General features: G+C 33.3%; 1 protein-coding gene across 1 annotated transcript; it reads right to left on the bottom strand.

The window, feature by feature from the left end:
* Positions 1-6,647: 6,647 nt before the first annotated feature.
* On the bottom strand, positions 6,648-8,539 carry LOC131039158 (UDP-glycosyltransferase 92A1). Its single transcript, XM_057971830.2, has one exon. The coding sequence runs from the start codon at positions 8,289-8,291 to the stop codon at positions 6,807-6,809; it is 1,485 nt and encodes a 494-aa protein (XP_057827813.2). The 5' UTR covers positions 8,292-8,539; the 3' UTR covers positions 6,648-6,806.
* Positions 8,540-23,448: the final 14,909 nt, after the last annotated feature.

Below are 23,448 nucleotides of genomic sequence, written 5' to 3'. Positions count from 1 at the left end.
TGTTGTAGATGACAATGAAGAAGGAACATATTACTATTTGTGTCATTGTGTTGAGCCTAAAAGAAAATTGACAACCACAATCATTGATAGAGAGGGCATTGAGTACCCAATAGGGTCTGTTGTCGTGACAGGAACATGGCTTAGGAGATACCCTATCAAGAATTTTGATGTTTGGTTGTTCGAGGACTTTGAAACACACAGACATATTCTTCATTTCTCTAACCTTATTGTTGCAACAAATATTCATTTGATGAAGTATCATGGTAGACCTCATAACAAGATTTTATGGTAGACCTCATTTCTCTCTTTAAATGAGTTTCAATAGAAGGTCTGCATATAAATGATAAAAAAAAATATTTTGAGTAGAGACATACAACAATCTTTCAGAAATATATATTGTCTTCATGTGGTCAAGTTTGCAAGATGACAAAAACTCAACAAAACTTACCACAAAGAATTACACACCATATCTGGTGCCAACTCCTTTACAGTAAGATGAAAAATTAAGTGTATCTTTGGTTGCCATCTCCGCAATATGTACATCATTCTGACTTATATATGTTGAATGTCTTCTGTGGAATAAATCCATGAAGTCAATATCTATTAGAAGTAATGTGGCCCACACACTTTGTAAGCAGATAGTTCTAGCCAGGAACGTTTGTGGGGGTTACTTTGTAAAACATTTTCAAAACACTAGAGTTCCATGTTTATAGGATTCCAAATGTTACCCCTTACTTTTAGAAGTTTTTAAATAAAAGCTCTTTATGGTAAGTAAATTTATGTTTTAAAACTTTTTTTAGTCTTTTCTATTATCACCTAAAAAAATTTGTTGTTACTGTAAAAGTTTCAGAGTCGCTGAAATTGGTGAAATTTTGATAATTTTTCTTTTACCTAAATTTTAATTAATTTATTTTTCTTATATTTTTAATTTTTTTATTTTAAATGAAAATATTGTTTGATTTTGAAGCTACAAGTTTAATGCAGTTTTTATATTTATTGTGAAAAATCTTGTTCAATTTTGTAAAAGCTAAGAAAATAGAATATATTGTTGATTATCATGACGAAATCTTATGTAAGTTTGTATAGCTGATTTAATTTTCGTATAGTTTTTATTTTTTAATATCTTGTTTGGTTTTGAAGCTTCAAATTTGATACAATTTCAGGCATGTTGTGAAGAATCTTACACAATTTTGTAACAGCTGAGAAAATATAGTACATTGTTGATTATATTGAAGAAATCTTATTGACGTTTGTAAAGCTCATTTAATTTTGGTATAATTTTTTGGTCTATCAAGTAAATGTATTATTGGCCTCAAAAACTGCCAAGGTGCAATTTTTAATAAATTTCAAGGCCTCAAAATTGCTACCAGGCACGATCTAGGAGCATATAATGGTTATTTAAGCCTCACTAAATATCAGTGCATTGCTAGTGAAGTCATCTATTTTCAATTAAAGAACTTCATCTTCTTACTTCTGAACTATTTTAGTACAATGGTTGTTTAGGCCTCACTGAATATTGGTGCATTGTTAGAGAAGGCATCTGCTTCCAAGTAAAGAACTTCATCTTCTTACTTCACTAGCCACGTTGTTCAATGCAAGATTTATTGACCATTTATCATCTTCATGATGGAATAACTCTAATGATAAAAAGTCATTCATTTCAATATCATCATTGACAACAATAGTATTACTGACTAATTATATACTTCTAGTGAAACTTTAACCTCAACTATTACTTTCAATTAAATTTCTTCCAACTGTGGATGGCCAGTTTACTATTTACTTAGTTGGATTGAATGTTGGATTTTGGTAAGTGTAGAAAAAATTGGTATAATTGACATAGATAAGTCTGGATGAAACACATAAAAATATGTATATTTCACCAAGATTTTATTGTGTTACTTGTTTTGTTTTTTGTTTGTTGATTTTTCTTATTTCATTTGAAATCATTGAACAACCGTACAATAGTGGAACAATAAATCATATGCCTAGGTACATTGCATGTCATTCCTAAACATTTTCAACTGCATATTCATTCGTATGCATGTATCTATATATACATTGAATGAAAACATATATATATCTTAATTTTTACAAATGTATATATGTATACATATATATCGATGCACATTTTTATACATATAGATTTTCCTCCATATTAGATATGAATGTCTCATTACATGTTCTCCTATTTGTAGGTTGCTGAGCATTTTAATGTTCCTTGCAAATGCAGCCCATTCATTCTGTCAGTTTTATATTCATCCTTCTATGTTAAACACTTCTCACAAGTATTGTTTGATTACACTCCTCTCTTATTGCATGTTTTGCAATTTTAGCTGTCATAAAAGAAATCAATATTTTTTTATACTTTTTCCTTACATCTTCCATTTTTTTAGATATTCTCCCTTTGCACTGCCACACCTTGCCTCTAAACACTAGCTAAATGTAAAAATATTCTCAAACTGTATCACACTACTTGCTGTCAATTATTCTTTGATTTTCCATGTTTCTAACGGATTTCCCATTTACACATCATTTTTTGAATATAACTCTTATCACTTCCACAGTGCTAATTGTATTCTCTTTATTAGAACCTTTGCAACATCGTTAGCAATCCCTCACTTTTCAAAGCATTGTAATGATAGCCCCCCTTCCACCAGCTTTGTTTCATGCACTAATATTACACGCAACACAAATAGATTTGTTTATAGTGTACTCACCTTCACCTCATTTTTTACAATGTTGCTCAAGTCTTACATGCAACACACATTGTGGTTAGTGTTGGTTATCAAATTATACTTATAAGTCTACTAGCCTTTATATTTACCAAGTTTGCACCTTCTATATGCATAAAGATTTCTCCATTCTCCTTTCATTGGAGTTTACTACAACTTGGCTTGTTACCCATTTCCTTTTACTTACTGCTGCTCCTCTTGCAGATATTCTCCTTGGAACAAACAACCACTGTTTGATTTCACTTTCATTGGCCAAGATTTTAGGTACCTCCCAATAGCTCTCAATTGCTCATACATATCCCCATATTTAATATTTCAGTTCTGCTGATTCTTTTTTTTTAAATTCTTGCTATCAAGTTAAAATTCTTATTTTCCACACAATATACTTTAATCAGCTACATTAAATTTCTATTTCCTTTTCTTTGGTTCTAGGTCACTACTTTCTAGTTTTCAATTCTTTTATTCACATCCAGACAACACTCACAGTTGCAGCGCATGTTTTCAATCATGTACACCAACTCTACTCACAAAATTTCCATTCGCTCGTTGTAACTTTTTGATGCTATCTCCAATTTCAGTCATTCCATATTAGTGATTCAAAAATAAATTGCAACACATAGTTTCATTTATTAATATACATTTATCAGTGTGACACATTTTAGCTAAAAATTACTTTACTATACTACATTATTTCAAACAAGGGATCGAGAATCTCATTTTAAACATGATTCTTCTTTTATTCTACTTTACTCAAATATTTTTTTTTAAATGATATCCCCTTTCCTTTGCCTCACTTGCTAATAGTATAGTTTATAAATGTTGACTTTGTATGCTCTATACTTCTCCCAAATTTTATGACCTTTGCCTATCACCTTCCTGTTGTGCGCACATAACGTGCAACTGCTAGTATTAATCATAGGAGATTGAAAATATCCCTCACAAAAATGAATATAAAATATTAATATGATGCTATGATAATATAATATTAATGTAGTCTTAATAGATCTTTACCTTTTTCAATAATTTAAAAATATAAAAATCTAATAATATAACAATGGTAATCTATATCTTTTAGTGTACTTACCTATATTGTTTTAAAGATAGGTATGCTAGCTTATATATGAATTGTTAGTTTTTTACATAAAAGTCAACAATAAAAAAAAAGAATTTAAAAATTGTTCACAAGGATGCTTGTGGTCCTATGAACTCATGTTCTCATGGATGTCATTAAAAATCAATCATTCATTCTTAGAAGATGAATCAAAACAAAGAAAATAACATTAGAAGATGATCAAGAATAAGAAGATAAAGTAATTAAAAATATTGATTTTGATATCTTGAAATGTATGAACTTGTATAAGCTTAATAAATGAACAAATAATCTTTTCAAATTAAATATTCAATTATTTTAATTTTTGATACACCTTAAGTGATCAAGAACAAGAAAACAAAATAATTAAAAATTATTGATTCTTGATATCTTAGAACATATGAACTTGTATAATCTAAACAAATGATTTTTTCAAATTAAAATTTCAATTATTCTAAAATCAAATTTTATAACATTTTCCCTATTAATTTGATACTTCTTGTATTTTAAAAAAATTTGTTAATTTTTTTGAGATATTATATCTTAATTTTTAATTTAATTTCATTATTTCACATGAATCCATTTATAACTTTTAAATTATTCAAATTGTTGATGTGACATGTATAAGGCTGGTTCAATAGAAATTATGCTATGCTTGCCATTATATCTCCATCTAGCGGTAAGTATTCGGCTTCTAATTATTTGATAAATAAGAAAGCTACAATTATTAATTCAATGCACAAGATACATCATAATTATTAATAAAACACGTTTTTCTATAAAGTATTTTCTGCATGCTATTTAGAACACTATAATTAACTCGATGCACTAAATAAGTTACAATTAATGTAAACATTTACTTAAATAACGTGAGTTTTTTATTTGTTTTCAATAAAATAAAGTTTATATCTTGGTTACACAACTGATATTACTAACGCTTGAACCAAATGGAGGTGCAATGGTTATGTCAATAGTAATATATCACTAAAAGTTTTAGAGTTCTAAATATGGTTGAGTGTAACTTTATTTAAAACTATGAATAATACAAACTATTTGTACAATGTAAGCTATGAATCACTATATTCATGGAATCGGTTACATTAAATACATTTGGTTTTGGATACAAAATATCACTATTTATATGTTCTCATAGACAAATTTCTAGAATGGAGACTAAAGAATACTAAATCATGTCTATGAATCAATATTTTATACTAACAAGTTTTCTTGGTAATGACAAAAGCATTTAAGATATTTAAAATTTAATTTGAATTTTAAAGATTAGTACATTTATTGTAATTTTTATGAATTGCCTATTTTTCTATATCGTCTATTATGAGTTAACATCTACAATGTATATGTTTTCTAGTTTTTTAAATGTTGTAACCATTTGAAAGGGTAATTGAATTATTGCTTAATGTTTCCCAATCCTTCTTACAATTCACATATACTACTCATTGGTGATTTTGTATTGTGATCAACTGCATGTTGCACAAGATAATCTACTACTTTATTCCCTTCTTATATCAATGCTTTATGATAAAATAAATTGTCATGCATTAAGCTTGACCCATACTAATTCCATAAAATTATTGGTTTTCTGCATTGTAGTCAATCAATTGTTTAGCTTCTTTAATTTGAGTTTCTATAAACTTATAAACCCCACAATCTTGTGAAACTAGAATGAGTGCTTAGATTTCAACTTCACAATTTGTTGTAATAAGTAGTTCTTTTAGGTTGTAGCTATTGTTTTTCAATCAAATTTTTTTATTACAAAACCTACACATGATAATCAACCACTTTATAAGTTTCTCAATGATTTTTTTGTACTATTTTTCACAAAACCTATGAACAAGATGAACAACATATATTTTCTAAAAATCTATAATATATTTAAAATTGCTCTATAATTTATCATCAAAATAAATTAAATTTCAATAAAAAAATTTGAGCAAAAAAGATAAATTTCTATATTAATTTAAGTATTCGAAAATTTTTATAAATGATATTCACAAAATAAAAATTGTTATTGAAATCTAGGAAGATTTTTGAAATTCCACCACCTTCTAGAAATAAAAATATCATAAAACCAACAAAACATTAAATCTTTTAAAAATGAAAATAATGAAAGAATCTTAAGAAACATACAAAAAAATTGATATAAAATATTTGTTGCATGATAGTATAATAATATAAATTATGAATTTATTCACATATAATACAAGCATCATTTTTTATTTATTTTCTATTTTAAAAAAAAAATCAATTTATTTTTAAATTATTTCAAAACAAATCAATTAGTCATAAATTTATTTGTAAAACTTAAAATAAAAAATAAAATAAAAATAATGTCTATTTTGAATTAATAATCATTAAAATCTTTAAAATAAAAGACTAAAAGCAATATTCTCTAACAGCTCGTTTTAAATAAGAAAGTTTTTTTTAATATGTTAATTTTATTTCCTATTTTTCATCCATAGAATGCTTTTATTAGATGCTTTTTCTTGGGTTTTTTTCACCCGAAAATATGGCATTAAAATCTGTCACGGTAACATAATGGCGGTCGACGTGAACGGAACGAGTAAGGCAAAATGGAAAACGGAAACGGAGCAGACGGAGTCAAAGTCCCATATGACGCTAAATCAAGCTTGTTAAAACTAATAAAAAATTCCCGAAACAGATGATTCATTTTCCGAACTTTTCACTCAATCTTCTCGTACTCTTTTAAATAATATATCTATGAATTTTCGGGATTTGCTACACATAATCATTTGGTTAGCGCGTATCATCTAGCACGAATTTTCAGACATTATTAAAGCAATCATATCAACAAAAGACCCATAAACCTTCGATCACAAACGTTTCATTTCATCACAAATATAATTAAATCTCTGATAACATGTAAAATGAAATCTCTTGTTCACTAACAGCACCGGAGCCCAAGATAGAAAATTCAGGCGACAAAATAACATCTTCGGGCATTAGGATTCAGGCGACGGAACCAACAGATTAACTTCGTTTACAAACTCGTCAATGTTGGCGATGGAGGAACCCTTGCATGTTTTACCGTCAGTGGACACCCACGACGAAGAAAACGCTAGCTTGGCAGTATCTCTCAGTTGCCTAGCTTTCTTCCTTAGTTCCATTCCCAAGTCACCCTCCATGAACATTCTCACAATCTTTTCCACCTTACTCTGGTGCAATTCTCCATCGACGCCCCTGCAAATCTCGACACTAACGCCAACTTCCTCCTCCAAAAGCTTAGAATTATAGAATTGATCTGCTGCGATGGGCCAACCAATCATGGGCACGCCCTGGCTCAGGCTCTCAAGGGTAGAATTCCATCCACAATGACTCAGAAACCCACCAGTCGAAGGATGCGAAAGAATTAGCAATTGCGGTGCCCAACCCTTGAGAAGAAGCCCTTGTTTCGATCCCACCATTCTCTCCTCGAATCCCTCAGGCAGAAAGTCTGCGGATTCATCCGTTACATCGCATGGAGGTCGAACAGCCCAAATGAAGGGCACTCGAGTGGCTTCCAAGCCCAGAGCCAAAGCCTCCATTTGACAGCGGGAGATCCTGACCATGGTGCCAAAGGATATGTACAGAACAGACGAGGGAGGAAGCGAATCCAGCCACGTGGAACACGTTTCATGAACAAGACCATCAGTGCAGCAACCATGGGTCCCATTGAAGGCCTCGGGGAGCACAGGCCCCACAGTCCAGACATGACCACAGCTGTTGCTTCGCAGGTGATCAACAAATTTCGACTCCAAAGCGTCAAAAGTGTTCAGCAAAGTACCCCAGCTGCGGAGATTCCTAGGTATTTGGCGCTTCAAGAAGAGGTGCCATGGGTCCGTGTCGTCCGTCAGCCTGAGGCTTAGCGGGAGCTGGGATGTATGAAACGAGACATGGGGGAGCTCAGGAGCAAGAGAAAAAGTATCAGAGTCCGTTTTCTTGTGGGGCAGATTCATCCATAGAGAATAATACACAGCAGTCGCAAAGGCACCCATTGTCATGAACGTCGCCCTGGGGATCCCCATGCGATTGCAAATGTCCAAAGTCCACCCGAAGAACATGTCGCTCACAACGCATGTGGGTGGGTGGCCGCCGTCACGGAGCCGCCATAGAAGGTTCTCGAAGGGCCGTTCGAGCTGCTCACAGTTGCGGACGAGGAGAAACATTAGATTGTAAGGCAGAGAATCTGTATTCTCTACGTCGGGAGGCAAGCCTTGGGTGCCCCTTGGGAAGGGAAGCTCTTCGAGACGGATATCAATGTCATGAGCTTTGCATGCAGTGGAAACCTTGGGCAGTAATCGGAGGACATTGCGTGGGGTGTTGACGATTGTTATGAGAAAACCTCCTTGCTTGGCTAGAAGTTTGCCCAGCTCGAAGAAGGGAATGATGTGCCCCTGCGCCATCAATGGCAGCATTACAATGTGACCCCTTCTCTGCTCTCCCGCCATTCTTAACGCTTCACAAACTCAACACTTCACAAACCTCTTTTCTCAGACCTGTGAATTTGAATGCAAGAAAAGGACGGGAGCGAGCTCTATTTCATATGAAGTGTGCGGTGCACATTAGGGCAGCGTGTCGAGTTGAGAATAACCTTTAGTCAGACTGTTAGTTGCCCGATTAATTCGGCGCAGAGAGTGAAGAACGAGTAGATGACGGGGACAGTAAACTGATGTCCTAGTGTTGCATGTACTGTAATAATGTCTTGAAAAGGAGCTAAAATAAGGTACGGTACAGATTCATTGATCTGAGCTTATTTAGCCAAGGTTTTGTAGCTTCACCGACAAAAGAAAGAGTTGGTGTGCGACTATACATCGTCCACGTATGCACAGGTATGTCTCAGTCTCTATCCGCATTTTCGGTTCATCCCAAAAGAGTACACCAAGACCGAAAAACTCGGTACCATAAATATAGAAGTTATTAATATTACTATAAATAGAGTGGTATTAATTATATCTATTTTTAGAAGAATATAATAAGGCATGTTTAAATATATCATATCTATTCACTATTATATTATTATATTATAACTAATATTAAATTATTATTATATTATGATATTGTAATTAATATGAAATTGTTATTAAGATATAATTAAATTATTATATTTAATATATATTCTTATTTTAATATTTATATTAAATTTTTTCTAAAAGTGAAAAAAAATTTAGTGTCAAATTGTTATTATTATATTTTTTTTTGTATTTCTATTAAGCTATTGAGTAAAACAGAAAAATCTATAAAGACTACGTTGTTACTATTATTATGTTATCATATCATTATATAGGGAAAATATAAATAGTGCTAAATAATTAAATAATATAAAATAAATAATATAATAATCAAATATTTTCTTTTATTTTTTATGCATTTAAGTGTCACAAACACGTCAAATTATATGCTTCTTATCAAATCATTATATTATTATTATCATATCATTATATTTTTTTTTATCATTATCTAGGGACATTTCCAATCCACCATAATTAATAATATTGGATTGAGATTCATCACTTAAATTCAGAGTGAGTGGTAGATGAGAGGTGGAAGTGAAGATATAATTAGTGTTAAATAATTAAATAATATTAAATTTAAAAAATGTTAAGATATTTTTTGACTTTTCATGCATTTATGTGTCACAAACACGTCAAATTAGATGCTTCTAGTTTTTATTGATGGATGTGTTTGCATCCATATGTGAGTATAATACCCCTTTGGCATAATAATTATTTTTAAAATAATAATATTGATATATTACATGTGAAGAGTGCCAGTAGACTTTATAGATAGCTTCGTGCACTCTAGGCTCCTAAATGATACATCAGATTTCAACGTTTATTTGGTTGTCTTTATATATGTGTCTTAATTTCTTATAGCTATTGTTTTGGCTTGTGGGTAGTAAAGAGAAACATTGTAGGATCCATTATGCATGCAAGGGTCAAGAAAAAGTTATTTCTAGGTATGCTTAATACCAATGTAAACATGCCCTAATTACCATGCACTATAACCACCTCAAAAATTTGCACAACTAATCCAATACATATTCCTCTAAGAACCAATACATTTTCTTCTAATAACTATTTTTATGAATACTTATGCACAAATGCCCCATTAATCATAGACTATGAGCACCAATAAAGTTGCACAACTCCTCCAATTAAATATTAAAATTTTAACTACTTGGGGTATATTTGGGTGACTATTGGTACATGTGAAATATTTTGATGAGCTTTTAATTATCATTTTTTTTTTTCAGATGGTTTCTTTAAATTTAATAATTGGGAGGTTGGGTGAGCAAGGATTGAATGGTTATTGGAACATGGGCGGTAATGGGCTCCTTCCCTTAGCAACACCAATAAATTTAGTAATATTAGGCTAATATATTAATTTAAGATATTTTATAATTATTCAAAAAATATTTTCAAAAAAATTATTCTGGCTCTTTTTGGGTTCTGTTGAACTGCAATCTTCAAAATTTAATATTATTAATAAATAATATCAATTATTGATTAATAAAATTTATTTTTTATTTATTTAGTAATTATGTTTTTATTTAAAATCTATTCTATTTTATTTTAAAAATATTTTATCTATTTATTTATATTGTTTACTTTATATATATTCTTGGAGAGAAGTGACATAAGGAGATAGTTAGAGAGAGAGATAAAGGAGCAGAGGGAGATGGAGACATAAATAGATCGAGATAGAGGGAGAGATGGAAGAAGAAATATTATAGGAAGAAGGTGAGAGAGAGAGATAATTATAGATATATAGATGGTGGGATAGAGTGATAGAAATATAAGGAGATATAAAGAGGGAGAGAGGGAGACAAAGAGAGACAAAGAGACAAACAAATAGAGAGAACAAGAGATAGAAAAATAGAGATTTAAAGAGGGAGAAATAAATAGGGGAAGATAAAGATGGAGAAAGAAAGAGGTATAGATATATGGAAAGGTAAATATAGATAGATAGAAATATATGGGAAGAGAAAGGGAGAGAGGTAGAGATATAGAGATAGATGGGGGGATAAGAGGAATAAAGAGAGGGAGAGAAGGAGACAGATAGAGAGAGGGGGGATAGGGAAGTTGAGATAGGTAGATGTGGATAGGTAAATGAGAGAGAGAGAGAGAGAGAGAGAGAGAGAGAGAGAGAGAGAGAGAGAGAGAGAGAGAGAGAGAGAGAGAGAGAGAGAGAGAGAACTCAATGTATACAAAGGGGTAGAGGGAGAGAGATATAAATAGATGGAAATATAGAGAGATAGAACAAGACATGAAGAGAGGGAGAGATATGGAGAGATAAGGATAGAAAGAGGGATATAAGGTGATAGAGATAAAGATAGAGGTAAATATGGAGATAGAGAAGGAAAGCGATATATAGAGGAGACAAAGAGATAAAGAGAGAAGGGAGAGATAGGTGAGATGAAAGAGTTAAATACATAGAAGAGAGAGAGGGAGTGGATGAGAGATGAGGAGATAGAGAAATAAAAATAGAGATTGAGAGAGGGAGAGAGATAGGGGAGAATAGAGCGAGAGATAGATATATGGGAAGAGAAAGGAAGAGAGTGGTATAGATAAAGAGATAGATAAGGAGGTAGAGAGGGAGAAAGAGAGGGAGAGATGGGGAAAGGTGGAGAGAGGCGTGAGATAGAGGGAGGGAGAGAAAAGGGTCAAAATAATTATCTAGGGAGAAATAGAACAGGGGGAGAGAGGGAGATATATGTGTAGAGGAGAGGGAGAAAGGAAGATAGGGAGAGAAAGTTCAATATATAGAGATAGAGAGGGAGAGGTAGAGATAGATGGAGAGAGGGAGAGATATAGATAGAGGGCAATATAAAGAGATAGAAAGGGGTAGAGAAGGAGAGAGACAGAATGTTAGAGAGATAGAGGTAGACAAAGATATGAATAAAAGGGATAGATTATGAGAGAGATAGTAGAAGAGGGTGATATAGAAATATAGAGAGGTATAATGAAAGGATAGGGAGATATTAAGAGAGATGGAAAGAAAAAAAAATAGCGATTGCGAAAGATGTGAATAGAAAGAGATAGAGAGGAGTGGGGGAGTGAGTTTAAGAGAGGTAAAGTGAATAATTGAGTGGGGGGGAGAGAGAGAGAGATATCATTTGATAGATAAATTAGGGATAGATAATTATTATATTAATAATTTTTTATTTAAAATGATTTGTCTCATTATCTTTTAATTTGTTGATTGTTCTTTTGAAAAACATAAATAGATATCTAGATAGATATATACACGTGATCTAGATATTTGGATTACATGTATTAGATACATGTCACATTGTAGATAGTACTAGCTTGGATATATTTAATACATCTATCTAAAAGACACCAAGCAATATCAATCTTGAGTTGCCTATTTATACTAAATAAATTTTTCAACATAGGCATTAATTTTGACTTTGAAAATACTCTCAAGATTCAATGTACACATGATTTTGTCACAACCTTTGTATTATATGCATAAAAATATGTTAGGTTGATAAAATTAGTGCCTCTTTCCACATGGCCTCTCATAGAGGTTGGTTCATGAAGGGAAGGTGTATCCAGGTGATGATTCTCATTTGAATATTGTTTGTCATGGTAGAATTCAAATGAAATTCCTTAAAGGTAGAGTGAACAAGATTGATGGTGTACTACATATCCCTAGTTTGATATGAAAACTTTTAGTGGTAAACTTTAATGATGTAGGTGTGCAAGTTGTTTTCTCAAGCATAGAATGCAAGATGATAGGAGAAGCTATGGTGTTGGATAAGGATGTTCAGATCAAAACTCTATACAAGATGGATGCATACACTACTTAGTTGAATAGTTATTTTTATGTAAAAAAGAAGAGGCCATTAGATTCTTCATCTTCATTGTCAAATCAAGAAAAAGAGAAAAATAGTGTTTCTACATTTGATGATCATGCTTTCTTAGTACCTCAAAGTGATACTTCTTTAGAGATGAAGCTCCTAGTAGAGTGAAAAATGTTATGGCACTAGAGGCTTAGCCATTTTGGGGAGAAGCATCTTAGATCCCTAAAAAATAAGGGCCTTGTTGAAGGCCTTGAGGATTGTAATCTAGATATTTATTTTTGTGAACGTATTGTATATGAAAATAAGCATCATGTTTCTTTTTATTGCAGTTCTCATAGCTCTTTTGGGGTTTTGGATTATATTCACAGTATGTGTTTGGTCCTATGAATGTTCCTTCCCTATCAAAATCTACATATTTAGTTTCATTCATAGATTACCATAGTATGACATTTGTGTATTCCCTTATGAGTAAATCTAAAGTTTTTCATCGATTTAAGAAATTCAGATCCTTCTTTGCAAATGAGATTAGTAGACAAACTGAGTGTTGGAGTTGTGATAGTCAAGGTTAGTTTTTTTGGAAGAATTTAATATTAATAGGTTCTATAAGGACCATGAGATTGAGAGACTCAAAACTACTATATACACTAGACAACAAAATGGAGTTATAGGGAGGATGAGAGGAACATTGTTGGAGAGATCTATAAGTATGCTAAGTGGTGTTGGCCTTAAAAAAATTTTTGGGTTGAAGCTATAGCCATAGCATTCTATCTAATTAAAAAATTATCTACTTTATTGCTACTTGAAAAGACACCCATGGAGGTGTGGTCTGGTAAAAATCCCTCAATGAGAAATCTTAGAGTATTTTGTTGTGAGGCATGTGCACATGTACAAAGTGAAAAATAATTAAAATTGGATAAGACAATTAAGTGTATCTTTATCGGCTTTGGTGTCAGTCTGAAGGGTTACAATCTTTTGGATCTAGTTGTAGAAAGATTCTCTATAGAATATGTGTGATTTCAAAGAGATGAAACCTTCTACTATTGATTTGTGACTAGAGAACAAAGAGGAATATAAAAAAGGGGTAGTTTACATTCTTCCTTACTCCAATGAAAAATGAACTATGCACTCTTGTTGGACCTAATGATGAGAAGAGCTCAAGCAATGCTAGAAGTCGTTAGTTTTAGATCAGACTGATAACAATGAACAAAAAACAACACAATGCACACATAGAACACAAGAGTACCCTGGGAAAACCTCCCTCTTGGAGGTAAAATACCCAACAACAAATCTTAATCTTTATTATGTAGAAACAGATTGTAATATTACAATTTTGCTTCAACACTTGAAGCAACAGACAACTCAGAACAACAGAATGATGACAACAAACTAGGGTACAAACAATAGCATTAACTTATCTGCAAGATCTCAAAAGACTATTCGTTGTCATGCACAGATTATGCAAATCAATTCACTAACCAAGGATGATATTCACTACTCTCAGACTTGTTTTTCATGAATAATGAATTGTTGCCTCTAGAGAGATGAATCACAAAATAAATTCACTGATCATATGCTAGAGAAATTCACTAGTCTTGCAGAAAATAATTTGTTGATGTAATGTGTGTCTTTGAAGCATGAAATAACCTTGTATATATATGAGCCTTGATGCCTTGTATGCCTTAGGTTGGCCTTGCTATTTGAATTCATAATAATAATTATGCTTTTGGCACTCAATATAGGGTCAGACCAATAAGCATGCATATACAAGTTACATGATATAAGGTCAGTCCTATCAGATCCACAAGTTACATTTACATGTTAGAAGTTACATTGCACATTTAGGGCCTAGCTTAATTCACAAATTATATCACTCATTCAGGGCCACACCAAAGTATAAGTTAGACATTGAATTTTGCATAATAATGTGGCCAAGGCCAATAGGCCAATTAGCCACCCACATGTACTAGGTCATCCCTAGAAGGAATCTGACCTAGCTACAACATCAACACTCCCTCTTAGCTAGGGAGGAGTCCTTCTCAATATCTGAGTCACGTAGTGACATCCACCATACTCCTAGAGGGTGGGTCCATCATGGATACACCCATGAATGGAATTACAAATGAACACAAGTGCCCATCACCGAATCCTCAACGTGATGTCGTCATCTCATCATGAAATTCACCATAGCTACTACTAGAGGGTGAATAAACACAAGTATTGAGTCATGGAGTCTCTCACATGACATCAACCATGGCTACTCCCAAAGGGTGGATCCACCATACCTACTCGCAGAGGGTGGAACAAGGGCTTTCACCTCAAACTTCTCTCGCAGAGAAGAATGCACTAACAAGGGTTGGCACCTCAAACTTCTCTCGCAAAGAAGAATGCACTAACAGGGCTTGCACCTCAAACTTCTCTCGTAGAGAAGAATAAATTAAATAATGATCTGGCTCCCTTTGATATAAACCTTTTGACCTCCTCATCCAAGGTTGCCTCGGGAAAAATGTTAGACTTCCTATAAAGATGAAAAATAAGGCTCCCTCTTAAGCTGAAAAGTCAGGCTACCTCTTAACATTAATTCCTCCTCTTCGAGAAAACATCTTTAGTCACCAACTCAATCTCATGGTAGTCATTACCAAGGTCTTCCTTTGTTGAATGCAATCTCTTGTGCTTCTTGATCCATCCTGAAATCATTTCAGAGAGAGATTACAACTAGTTCATAGAACTAACCTATGCAAAGGAAAATATCAATGCTAGAAGCATACAAAGTTCACTATCCTAATGTTATGAATTAACAAAGAATAAGAATTTATGAACATTATTCCAGAATATAAGCATAAAACACTTATCTCTTTATTGACAATTTCTCAGGATGTATGTCCACATCCACTCTAGGAGGGACATGACAGGGGCAATCAGGCTGAGTATTCTGCTCTGGCTGACAATCATTGTCAAAATCAGAGTGAATGCAGGTCGATTCCACATTTATTATTGTAGTCTCATGTTCTCAAATTCATGAATATCTCATAATGAGGTAAGCCATCCAACATGGGGATCTCAGATCTCTTACAGTGATTCACAGAATTAAAGGAAGGTTAACGGTTAAAGGTATTCACTCGAAGGCCTTATTCTCTTCACCTGAGAAATTGAACATGCTCGTATAGAAATAACCATGCACGATGGAGACGATAATCAGATCTCTCGTATGATGGCCTGCCAATTTTCTTCCTTAACTCTTCACACAGTCCGTTCCTGAAGAAAAATCTTCACCATACATAGTCTAGAGTTCCATGCAATTGTCTACAGAGTATCACTTGGATTCCATATCATCATCAATCATTGTCAAACTAATAAAAGAAAAAATATCATATTCCACTGTTATTGTACAGATTCCCACAAACATCAAGCTATTGTTCAAGAATTTAGAGTAAGAATGGGTCAGTCTCAACAAACTCATACTTATTAGTTAACCATTTCACAATACGCCACTGCATCACACAAACTATTATCCACTGCCAACTGATTGAGCACTAACATGTCACTGCACTGGGCATGAAAGGAAGTCACTGTCATAAGAAGCATAAGAAAGAAGTACATCACTATCACACGCTCAAGTTATTTGTTGAATTTCCAAGAAACTACTGTGAATACACACTATCTATATCATAGAAAGCATACAAGATGGTCACTAGTCATTGAAAGAGGACTACTGCACAATGAGCATCCAATTGTAGAGGTGCAACAAAAAGAACAAAGAGATTATAGTGCAAGTTCAACAGGGTCATGACATAGAAGAGTGATGACTACAACCAAGAGGTTAGCAAGCAATGATTCACTGTCAGTATAGAAGAAACCACTTACAAGAGTCCCATTTCATTATTCTCCCACCAATAGACTAGTCTCGTAATGTAATGACAAAATTCAAGGGGAGATAAAAATGAAAACAACAATTGATTCAACTCAACATCAAGCCTGAAAAGACTGATCACACTAATAGCACTGCCCAGATTTTATTACCAGCATAGAGAAACTCAATACTGTGCCCATATAATATTGAAGAAGCAACCATAACACTGGACTTGGGCCTTGTATCGTCTAGATTTGAATTAAGTCAACATGACATAGTTAATATAATTTCACACACCAACGCAGATTTAGACTGACTGCCAAAACACAACCTCCTTATTACAATACTTATGAAGTTGGAATTCATGTTGAAACACGACTACAGTGTTTGGGCTTCAAATGATCTTGAAGGTACTACAAGGATTAAGCACAACTCCAGAAGGAGAAATGCCTTCTTTAAGAAACATAGTGCACTTATTGTTGTTATCACCCAATTTTATCACGATCGATTCAAACCTAGCTTTGATACCATGTTAGTTTTAGATCAGACTGATAGCAATGAACAAAAAACAATACAATGCACACATAGAACACAAGAGTACCCTAGGAAAACCTCTCTCTTGAGGGTGAAAAACACAGCAAGAAATCTCAATCTTTATTATGCAGAAAAAGATTGTAACATTACAATTTTAATTCAACACTTGAGGCAGCAAATAACTCAGAACAACAAAACGATGACATCAAACTAGGGCACAAACAATAGCATTAACTTATCTACAAGATCTTAGAAGATTGTTCGCTGTCATGCACAGATTATGATTGTTCGTTGTCATGCACAGATTATGCAAGTCAATTCGTTGACCAAGGATGATATTAATTGCTCTCACACTTGTTGTTCATGAATAATGAATTGCTACCTCTAGAGAGATGAATCATAGAAGAAATTCGTTGATCATATGCTAGAGAAATTCGCTATACTTGCAGAGATAATTCGTTGATGTAATGTGTGTCTTTGAAGCATGAAATGACCTTGCATATATATGAGCCTTGATGTCTTGTATGCCTTAGGTCGGCCTTGCTATTTGAATTCATAATAATAATTATGCTTTTGGCACTCAATATAGGGCCATACCAATAAGCATATACAAGTTACATGATATAGGGTTGGCCCTATCAGATCCATAAGTTACATTTACATGTTACAAGTTACATCGCCCATTTAGGGCCCAACTTAATTCACAAATTATATCGCTCATTTAGGGCCAGACCAAAGTACAAGTTACACATTGAATTTCACATAATAATGTGGCTAAGGCTAATAGGCCAATTAGCCACCCACATGTGCTAGGTCGACCCTAGAAGGAATTCGACCTAGCTACAACATCAATAGAAGTTTTGGAGAAGAAGATGAACCTCAACCTTGACAATTGAGGAGGTCCACGCACATTAAGTGGCAACTAGAAAAGTTTGGATATTCATTATTGGATTCCAATTAGATATTTTATTTGATTGATCTAGTCTTATATTGTTGTTTTGCAAAACAATTTGGAGACTAACCTTATGCAACTAGGGTTTTGGACACAAGATTAGGGTTTTACAATGATTTTATCATGTCTCACAAATGGTTGGGAATTTATGCACTAGTTTTTTTACAGGTTTGGAATGGTGTTAGGAGCGTTCAGCCCAAAAATCAGTTTTTTTGGATTCGTTTTAAATTATATACGTATTTTTTATGATTTTTCATAAAAAATAGTTTTGGGATTAAATTAGCAATTTTTTGGGATTTTCTTACATTTCTAGAAATATCTCAAAATTATATAGGGGTTTGTTCTTTATGATTTTAATTTTGATGTAAAATAGTTCATGAAGAATCAAATCTTTAAAAATTAGGGTTTTGCAATGATTTCATCATATCACAAATGGTTGTGAATTTCTTGCATAATTTTTTTTTTAGGTTTGGAATAGTATCAGGAGTGCTTAGTCCAAAAACTAGATTTTTTGGATTCAATTTGAATTATTTATGAATTTTTTATGATTTTTCATAACAAATTATTTTTGAGAGTAAATTAGCGATTTTTGGGGATTTTCTTACATTTATGGAAATATCTTAGAATTATACAAGGGGTTTATTCTTTATGATTTTAATTTTGATGCAAAATAATTCGTGAGGAATCGAATTTTTAAAAATTAGGGTTTTGCAATGATTTGATGAAATTCACAAATGGTTGTGAATTTCTATACAAAACATTTTTTCAGATTTGGAATGGTATCATGAGTGCTTAGTCCAAAAATAAGATTTTTTGGATAAGTTTATTTATGTCTTTTCATAAAAAAAATTAATTTTGGAAGTAAATTAGTGAATTTTTTTAGATTTTCTTACATTTATAGAAATATCTTAGAATTATATAGTGGGTCTATTCTTTATGATTTTAATTTTGATGCAGAATAATTCATGAGGAATCAAATTTTAAAAATTAGGGTTTTGCAATGATTTGATCATATCTCACAAACAATTGTGAATTTCTACACCATTTTATTTGTAGGTTTGGAATGGTATTAGGAGTGCTTAGTGCAAACATAAGATTTCTTGGATCAGTTTTGAATTATTTATGATTTTTTATAAAAAATAATTTTGGGAGTAAATTAGTGATTTTTTTCAAATATTCTTACATTTCTGGAAAGCTCTCAAAATTCTACATGGGGTCTATTCTTTATGATTTTGATTTTGATGCAAAGTAATTTGTGAAGAGTCAAATCTTTAAAGATTAGGGTTAATTTTCTTGTATTTTGATTTTCTTTTTTGTCCTAACCTCTTGTGGGCTAACACAATGGTGCAGTTGTTTCCATCATGTTGTCGAAAACCCTTTTTCATATTTTGTTTTGGGATTTCTAAAATTAACCTAACATGTTTTCTTGCCAGGTTGGGGTAATCATTGAGACCTACTAATCATTTGGTTGCAGGGGTAATCTAGTGCATTTCTTTCTTTCTTTTCGTTTAATTAGGGTCACATTATTTTTTATTTGGGGTAAATTAACTTGTTTGAAGTGTCTCGAGCTTTTGACACGTTTTGTGTTTTATATCCCTAGCATGATAACAAAAGTATCATCTTCCCTCCCCTTCCATTGGACCTTGGGTGTAAGAGAAATTATTATTATCTTCTTTATTTAGGTAGAAGGGTATGCCTCCCAAATAGCCAATAAGGCTAAGTGAGAGGGAATGACCCATTTAATACTTCTTCAGCTCACTAATAAATTCAAAGGTTACATGAAAGCTATGACTACTTGGTGAAGTTAGGCTACTCGACAAGTTTCCTCAATATCCACACTTGTTGGAGATGCACAAAAATCCTTATGAGGACTCAAATAGGCTCTTAAGTGAGTCACTATCGCATGGTAGACACCAAGTTCCACTAAAGTTCCCCCACTAGACACCTTAGATTAGTGGCCCACCCTTATTTTTGTTTGAACATCATGATAACTTTAGTCAAAGGGGATAGCTGGTTTTCCCCCCAGGTTACTCACCATAAGGCTCCTGTGAGATGAGACAGAATCATCAGCTTAGCATAAGCTACTTGTAGCTTTCTAGGGAGAGGGTGATTTAGGTCATCCTTCTAGTCCTAAAGGCCCCTAGTTGTCCTCTCCCACAAAGGCAAAATAGTGTACATACACCCCTTAAGGTGTCCCTATATTTGACTTGATGGAGATTCCACATTGTGGGTTGAGGTTATTGCCATGAGACCTTGACCTTAGGCTAAGAAGTGTTTGAAGTATTTTTAATTTTGTTTAGAGTCATGGAAATTGGGTTGATTCGGCCTATTGAACAGACACATTACACTCAAAATTTTGACAAAAAAACCCTCAGGCATTTTGTCTTCTTGTTTATTGTGTCTTCTTTCCATACAATAATCAACATTGAGATCTAGTCACCTTCAACAATTTCAAAATTTGGGCAAAACTGAGAATTGGATATCAACTATGAAAACACATCTTTGGACTCTGAAATTGTGTTTAGGTGGAATCTTGGCATGTATGTAAACTCGTAGCGCATCCATGTTGTGAGATCAAGAGAACTTCTAAGGTTGCTTCTGTAGGGCTTCATTTTGAGTCAACCATGACTTGTCACGACTTTTGCCACACATTTTCAATCATTTAAATCATCATTTGCAATCCCCTCACACAACTAGAGTCAAAAGGTTGTTTAGTAGCCCTCGTCTTATATTGCAAACACATTACATCACATCACTAGGTGGTTCATGCATCAGATCTATCATCTTGGGTATTATTTGGCTATCTTTAGTTGAGGTCAACTTACCTCATCAAGATTCTATCATCTCTTTGGAAGCCACACCTTTCTTTAGATTATCACATTTTTCTTGGACTTACACTTTTGGACATTACAAGACAACCCTGGATTCTTTCAGTTTTCATTCAATCCTCTTGGTCTTCCATAGTCTTCACATTTTTATCTCATCCTCCATTTTAGCCAAGGTTAGTTCATGGTTGAAACCCACTCACAAAGGTATAGAAGAAAATTTGAGGAATCTCTAAGATCTCTTAACATGAGTACATATGAATTTGATGGGGATGAGTCTTACAACTCTCGAGCTTTTGAAAATCACAGTAATCCACTAGAAATTGACAATGACAATGAGAATGAGTTCATTACTAGATCGCTGACATTCAACACACTATATCCAATGTGCAATTTAATAAAATGATTGAGGAAATTAAGAGAAGAGATCCTCAATACCTTGTGCAATTTTTTATGCAAAGTGGTGCAAGATTATCCCATGATTTTGATGTGTCACAAATCTTGGAATTTATGATCCCAATCAAGGTAATCAAGCTAATTCAAATCCTAGTGTTAATGATGGTGGTAATAGGAGAGAACGTCTCATTCCTAAGTCACCCTCATCCTTATTTCAAAGACCCGATATGATTGATACTCGTTCCTATACCAATTTCACTAGAAATATGCATGAGCAACCTCATACTCATCCTCTCCAAGGGTGAATGAATACTAATACATACACCCATACCCAAGGGAACAAAAAAGATCATGACACAAGGAGACCTTGTGTTATATTTGGGGGAAATACTCAATAACATACTTATAATACCCCTCATCCTCATGGTCATGTCATATACAATCATCCTAGGCCTAGTGCTCCTCATTGTAATACCATACCAAGTGGCCCATATACTAGCTACAATTATGTTGCCCCTTCATATGAGCATATCTATGACCAATATCATCCCTACAAGCATTATATCGCTCCTCCTCCACCCGGTGGCTTAGGCATGGAAATACCTCAAAGAGATAAGACACCACCTAGTAATGATGCAATAATAGATCAAGGATTTTCAAAAATAGATGACAAATATGTATGCACCAATAAAGAACTACACAATGAAAGACATATGTCCTTATCCATTTTATGGAAGCATACCAATGCCTCCTTTTCCTCCACATTTTGTGACACCAAATTTTGACAAGTATAGAGGGAAGGGAGATCCCAAGGCACACATTAGAGAGATTTCCACAGCTTGCATAGAAGTGGCAAGAGAGGAATCCTATTTGATGAGATTATTTCAACAAATCTTAGGTGGACAAGCCATGGAATGGTTTTCAAAACTTCTGCCTAGGATAAAGTCATGGGGTGAACTAGCAGAATCTTTTACACAATACTTCTCAGACAATATTGAAACAGACATGCCAATGGCTACTTTATGTAATACCAAGGAGAAAAATAGAGAGTCCTAAGAATCAGTCTTACAATGATGGAGAAGTTTATAAGTAGTCATTTCTCTTGTGATATCCCACAAAAACAAATGGTTGAAATGTTCACTCAAAATGTCAATAAGGATATTGGATCTAAAGTAAGGAAAGCTTGTTTATCTACTTTCAAATATCTTATTGGGAAAGGCCTAGCAGTTGAGAAAGTTCTTATTGAGTAAGGTACCATTAAACTATTCAAAGACAATAAAGATAATTCTATTGGGAAAGAAAAACCCTACTTTTGGAACAAAAACAAGAATATTGTCAATGATGAGGTAGTGGATGCAACTATGGTTAAACCAAACTTAACATTTTTGAGTGCAAGTTCATCTAATTCAAATAATCAAGTAAATTTTCAAAGTTCATCAAGACCTCTAAGAAAATACATTCCATTAGGAGAACCAAGCGAACTGCATTGAAGAAATTGGTTGCAAACAAGCTTATTACATTGCCAGACAATCAAACATTTGAGCCTAAGATGAAGCCATCATGGTGGAATGATAATAATTTTTATGACTATCACAAGAGAAAGGGGAATAATACTAGTAATTATCATAGATTGAAAAGTTTCATCCAAGATCTCATTGATAATGGCACAATAGAAGTTGATGGTCACACTTCCAATGAGGAGCATGCGATGTTTAAGGAGCCATTCACAAAGCATGATAAGGAAAAATCCCCTAAGATAGATAGCAATGATAATTACACTACCTCATCCTATGATTACACAGTAAACTATATTTCAATGAACAACCATGTGCCTACCATAATTATCAAGGATAAAACTCCCGAAGTTTCTACTCGAAGGGGTAAGGTTGTTTTGCAAGGCACTGAATCATCATCTTCATCAACTACTGACAAAAATATTGAATGCAATGTCACAACTCGATGAGAAAAAGTTACCTTACAAGGTGTTTCATCCAAGACAACTCAATCATCTACCAAGAATGAGTATGACCTTATAGACCAATTAGGGAAGACACTTGCTCTTATCTCAATCATTGAGCTTTTGTGCATTTCCACTTCAAATAAAGCTATTTTAGACAAAATCTTAAGAGACACATAGATGTTCCCACTGATCTAAACATGGACCAATTTCAATCCATGGTGGGATACCTTTCCACTCTGTATTACCTTACGTTTATGGAAGCTAATTATGCATCTCCATGTC

Source organism: Cryptomeria japonica, chromosome 1 (genome assembly GCF_030272615.1).
Source record: "Cryptomeria japonica chromosome 1, Sugi_1.0, whole genome shotgun sequence".
NCBI lineage: Eukaryota > Viridiplantae > Streptophyta > Pinopsida > Cupressales > Cupressaceae > Cryptomeria > Cryptomeria japonica.
This window is presented reverse-complemented; position numbering and strand designations above follow the sequence as displayed.